General features: G+C 42.3%; 1 protein-coding gene across 2 annotated transcripts in view; it reads right to left on the reverse strand.

Annotated features, from left to right (window-relative positions):
- Positions 1 to 2,237, reverse strand: part of engase (endo-beta-N-acetylglucosaminidase) — a 64,166-nt gene extending 61,929 nt beyond the window's left edge. Inside the window, exon 1 of one of the 2 annotated variants that reach the window (XM_073026067.1) lies at positions 2,108 to 2,237. In XM_073026067.1, coding sequence (XP_072882168.1) covers positions 2,108 to 2,223 — 116 coding nt within the window. In that variant the 5' untranslated portion in view covers positions 2,224 to 2,237. Of the gene's footprint in view, positions 1 to 378; positions 501 to 2,107 lie in introns of those variants that run through there. The other variant, XM_073026068.1, reaches the window with a different exon arrangement.
- Positions 2,238 to 6,281: the final 4,044 nt, after the last annotated feature.

The raw sequence follows: 6,281 nt of genomic DNA on the forward strand, positions 1-6,281 counted from the left end.
GGAGCAATCCCTCTGGAAAGCGGAGAGTGTGTGTGGGGGGGGGGGGGATGTAAAGATGTGTTCAGTGGTAGGACGCCTTCGAAAATGGCAGAAATTTTGGAGAGCGATGTGCTAGATAGATAGATAGATACTTTATTCATCCCCATGGGGAAATTCAACTTTTTTTCCAATGTCCCATACACTTGTTGTAGCAAAACTACTTACATACAATACTTAACTCAGTAAAAAAAAATATGATATGCATCTAAATCACTATCTCAAAAAGCATAATGGCTTTTAAAAAGTTCTTAAGTCCTGGCGGTAGAATTGTAAAGCCTAATGGCATTGGGGAGTATTGACCTCTTCATCCTGTCTGAGGAGCATTGCATCGATAGTAACCTGTTGCTGAAACGGCTTCTCTGTCTCTGGATGGTGCTATGTAGAGGATGTTCAGAGTTATCCATAATTGACCGTAGCCTACTCAGCGCCCTTCGCTCAGCTACCGATGTTAAACTCTCCAGTACTTTGCCCACGACAGAGCCCGCCTGTGGAGTGATCATAGGGTTTTAGGCAAGAACAAGAGGAACTCTATCCCTCTTAAGGCGGATGAAAGGTGGGGTTAACATGGATGTCCAGGGAGCGGAGGAAGGCAAACCCTGTTCTTTGGAGAAGGAAGAGATCCCTGATGCTTGGAAAGGAAAGCCTCACCCTGGGAACAAATAAGGTGGAGACAGGGGAAATCAGTAAAGGGAATGACATTTTTACAGGTGACAAGGTGGGAAGTAGAATAGTCAGGATAGCTGTGAGAGTCAGTAGGTTTATAAAAGATATCGGTAAACAATTTGCCTCCAGAAATGGAGTCTGAGAGATCGAGAAAGGGGAGAGATGTATCAAAAATGGACTAAGTAAACATAAGGACAAGGTGGAAGCTGAAGGCAAAGTTGATAAAATTAACCAGCTCAGCATGGGTACATGAAGCAGCACGAATGCGGTCATCGATTTAGCGCAGGAAGAGTTGGGGAGCGTTACATCTTATATTTTAGATGTATGAGAGAAACACAAAATCACTGAGAGGACTCAGATGTTACATCTTTCTTTTTTTAAAGAAGTGAATTTTGAACAAAATGCTTTAATTTCATGACCAGATGTTTTCCTCAGTGGCTATCCCTTTTTAATTGTATCAATGGTGTGATATCAAGCAATCATCATTCTGGTTATTCAAAATTTAAGCTGCACAAAGTTATGCACTGAGGTGCAAAATAATCATTTGTTACATGACAACATCAGGGCCGCAAAATTTCACACTAAATTAAATCTTAAGTGATTTATTAATAAAAGGTGACAAGATTTCAAATTCAGTTCTCTGCTGAATTAACCGATCTTAATTAGACTGGCTTCAGGGTTAGTGCCAATCAACTGACTGGACAGGAAATTAACTTCATGGACACTGAATGAAAACGTTGAGTAAAAACAGGTTTCAAAGGGTTGCATGGTTGGCGAAACATACTGGGAGCCAATAGTAGTCTTGTGGCACAATTGCTATAGGTTTTATGTTTTATTAAGACACTCAAGATAAACAGTGTAAGTCATCAAAAGGAACCATTTACTGTATCATTCATCCCTCCGGGTCTCCTACACTACTCAACCCCTGCTTTACCCACTCCTACACTTTCACCCTTCCTCCTTCCCACCTTCAGCACCACTCACCCTCCTACCCTCACTGCTCTCTCCCACCCCTCCTGTAGGTGAACCACCCCTCTTCTCCTCCCCCTATTCCTTCACCCCATATCACCCATACTTTTTCTGTCACTGTACCACCCCCATCGGTGCCATACAACACTCTTTTCTACCTTACCCTTCACCCCCCCCCCCCCCCGCATCACTTTCTCCCTCCTCCCTCTTCGGGTACCATGCACCCTTCTCTTACACCTTCTCCATTCCTCCTTCCGTATCACCCATACCCATCTGTAACTGTACCGCTGCCCATCCCCTTCCCCTCCCCTCCCAGACCTACCGCCCTATCACAAACCCACCTCTTTACCACACCTTCCACTCCTCCCCTCCTGCACCGCCCATACTCAAGCGCCAACCGTCAAGTCGGTGCCTGCAGCTTTGGTCCTTTACTCACTCGCTGCTCTTCAGGGTCTTCCTGCTGCCGTCCCCAGTCACGGCACCAGCAGCCACCTCGCGTTCAGCGGCTCTCTTAGCAGAAGCTATCTCCTTTCCCCCACGGTCGCTTTCCATCTTCTCAGCAACTCTTCCGGGTATCTCACCGGAGCTCTTTGGGGACAAACTGCACCAAACCACCTCGAAACGCGTTGCTCAAAAACTGTCAAAGATAGTTAAGAATACTTTGCTGATCATTTACTTTTAGTTCATTTTCAAACTCGTTGATACTGCAGTACACAGTCTCTTGGGAAAATTAATAAAATGGTTAAAACACTAAATTGCGTTGCTGACAGAGGTAGAAAGCCATGCTTTAATGCAAAGTACATAGATTTACCCAAATTCACAGCAATGCAAACTGCTAATGAAAATGAAATAGAAACAGAAAATATAGAAATTCTGTCAGACAGAATCTATGGAGAGACAATCATAGTTAACATTTCATGATAAATGAAAATATGACTCCTGCTTCTATGAATAGAATATACCAGACCATTCACACTACCTACCTCTGTCTACTGTATATGTTTGAATTGGATTTAAGTCTCTTCTTATCTTAATCCACCCTCACCTATCTGTCCTTAATGTCATTGCCATTTGCCAAAATGCTTCCCTTGAAATGGATCAGTGTTATTTACCACAACTTTTTCATTTGGTTCTAATTTCAGCCATCAAAATGTTCTGCAGAGAGATATTTACTGAATTTGTTTGCAACTACAGCCTGTTGTTCTAAATATCGCATAAGTAAAATGTAACAAGAGAAATTTATCTCCAGCCGACAGTAGTTCTTCGTATCTCCCACCGGTTGCATTCACCTCGCAGATTTTGTTTTACTGAAGCCGGCTGAAATGAATGTATAGACTGAACATAATAAGCAGCCAATATCCTCACACTCATTCAATACAGGTAATCAGGGCAACAATTTCTCCCCATAGGCCCTTCCACAGGCATACAATGCATTGCAAAATCAGCATTATGACATCGGTATAATCATCTTGGATGGGACAATGGTCCTGAGTGGACCCACTATTCATCTGTTCCAAGGCGAGCCGTCCTGGACATTGCCCACTCACTGAGTCTAGAACTAGCAGATAGACCTGGAAGTCTTGTTATTCTTAGGTCTTGCCTTAATGGCTACTCCTTTTAAACAAGTCCATACCTGCAAAGCAACATTTAGATGGCTCTAGTTCCATGCCTATGCTGCTACGGTGGTTGACACTCAAAACAAAGAGACTTTACCTGCAAAGCAACTTTTAAACACATCTTCCACTGTGTTGTCATGCATAGTGCCAGTGGAGTCTTTCAGATCAACACAGACTTCCTCAAGTTTCGCAACTTAACTCTCAGACGAGGAGAGTCTTCCCTCTGAGCTTGTGCCAAATTTAATATATTTTTAAAATATTACTTTTATTTTTAATAGTTCCCAGGTGTTTTTTTTTAAAGTTTTATGTACCCATCAAAGTCAAAACACTTTCAAATATTCAATTGTAGTGTGAGACAGTGAACCAGAGGATTTGGGTGTAGGAAACCAACACTTTTAATAATACTTTTTATAAGGTTTGTGCTTTTTAACAAACTTGTATTTTTCACACTCACTGGCTGAAAGAAGTATAGCAGCTAAACTAATGTCTTATCATCTTTCTGATTTTTCATTGGCTAATTATTAGCACATAGCCCACATGATGTAACTGGTTTAACTATTAGCTAGTTTATTCCCTATCTAGGATACTTATCTATAAAACTGATGGATTTTTCAGAGGCGCCATCGTGGCTTCTTCTTTATTCCATTGTTTCCGCATTCATTCAACTCTTAACATCGTTTCTCAGCTCATTATTTAGTTTGCTTAGTATTTGCATGTTTGTTTGCACTCTAAAATAAACTGAAATCTTGGAGTTAAGGCTCTTCATTCCTGACTCCCAGAAGGACCCTAGGGATCAGAAAATAAGCAGAGGTCCAACAGGGACAGGATTTCACCACCTGTCACGTGTGCCGAACTATGAAGTGGTCTTTCACAGTGGCAGGATTGTTGGACGGTACACTGCACGTGGGCCGTGCCAATGCAACGGCAGCTGGCCACCCAGTGGAAGGCTGTGCCCATGACCATGAAGGAACAAATTGCGTTATCCAAGGCCAGGCAGCGAGTGTTCTCAGAGTTAATTGAAGGTCTGTCCCAATCTTTCTAATTGATTGTTTACTTGTATTTTGAACTTTCTCTGGTAGTTTTTGAAATAATTAATTGCATGTTTTTAAAATGTCCCAGAGTATCAGAGATTTTTGAAGAATAATAAAATAACATTGAGAGAATTCGAAGCTCTGCCTCACCCTTTGTCAAAACCAGTCTGGGGCACTTCATACAAGATCTTTGCACTGCACCAGCCCCAGGCTAGTCTCTGTCCAGATCTTCGCAAAGGACTCAGTGGAACAGAGAGCCCCAGTAATATTTGCATTCCACATCCAGATTGGAGAGGCAGGAGTGTGCTGAGCACAGGCTGTGTCCTGTTTCAACACAATCCAGTTAATGCATCCTTCCACTCTTATCTTGCTTCCCTCCATCCCCATTCAGGGCTTTTGCCTTTGTGTTGCTGTAGAGCAGATCAAACACTGATCTAGACATGCATCACAATTCAAAATCCATGGAGCATGCAGCAAATGGCACAAAGGGCTTGATTTTTTTTACATTTTTTAAAATGCAAATACATATCTGTAAGACAAACTCTTGCATGAAATCTGTTTCCGTGGGTTGTTGAAGGAGTGGGTCTAATGGTGAGTGTTGTTTTGAAACACTCAGATGACATCAACGTTAAACTCAATCAACCTCACCCAACATCTTTATCTTCATAGTCCCAATTCGGTTTAACAGATAGTATCAGATTTACGTTTTACTCTCTTGCTAGAGAAAGTTAAGTCAACTGTATTGCAGTCACAGTATCTAAAGCAGCTCCTTGGCCCTTACGAATGACTAACTCAAAAAAACGTAAGACCCTAACATACAGGAGCAAAATTAGGCCATTTGGCCCTGCAAGTCTGCTCCGCCATTTCATCATGGCTGATCCATTTCACTGTCATCCGCAATCTCCTGCCTTCTGCCCATAACTCTTCATGCCCTGACTAATCAAGAACCTGTCAATTGCTGCCTTAAATATACCCAAGGACTTGGCCTCCACAGCCAGCTGCGGCAACAAATTCCACAGATTTACCACTCTCTGGCTAAAGAAATTCATCCTCGTCTCCATTCTAAATAGACTCCCCTCTATTCTGAGGTTGTGCCCTCTGGTCCTAGATTGCTGCACCATAGGAAACATATTCCCACATCCACTCTGTTGAGGCCTTTCAATATTCGATAGGTTACAATGAGATCCCTCTTTCATTCTTCTGAATTCCAATGAGTACAGGGCCAGAGCCATCAATCGGTTCTCATACGATAACCCTTTCATTCCCAGAATCAGTCTTGTGAAGCTCCTCTGAACCCTCCCAAATGTCAGCACATCTTTTCTTCGATAAGGGACCCAAAAGTGTTCATAATACTCCAAGTGAATGCCTTACAAAGCCTCAACATTACATCCTTGCTTTTATATTCTAGTCCTCTCAGAATGAAAGCAAATATGGCATTTGCCTTCCTCACCACAGACTCAACCTGCAAACTAACCTTTAGGAAATCCTGTGCGAGGGCTCCCAAGTCCCTTTACACCTCAGGTTTTTGAACTTTCTCTCCGTTTAGAAGATAGTCTATGCTTTTATTTCTTCTACCAAAGTGCATGAACCTACACTTTCTGACATTGTATTCCATCTGCCACTTCTTTGCCCGTTCTCCTAATCCCTGCAAGTCCTTCTGCAGTCTCCCTGCTTTGTCAACACTACCTGCCCCTCTACCTAACTTTGTATTGTCTGCAAACTTGGGCATAAATCCATCTATTCTGTAATCCAAAATTATTGACATCTAATGTAAAGATACAGTCCCAACACAGACCCTTGCAGAATACCACTAGTCACCAGCAGCCAAGCAGAAAAGGCTCCATTTATTCCCACTATTTGCTTCTGCCAATCAGCTAATGCTCTATCCATGCTAGTACCTTTTCAGTCTTAAATAGCCTTATGTATCCTTGTCAAAGGCCTTCTGAAAATCCAAGTATGTACC

The sequence above is a fragment of the Hemitrygon akajei genome, chromosome 22 (assembly GCF_048418815.1).
Source record: "Hemitrygon akajei chromosome 22, sHemAka1.3, whole genome shotgun sequence".
Lineage (NCBI taxonomy): Eukaryota > Metazoa > Chordata > Chondrichthyes > Myliobatiformes > Dasyatidae > Hemitrygon > Hemitrygon akajei.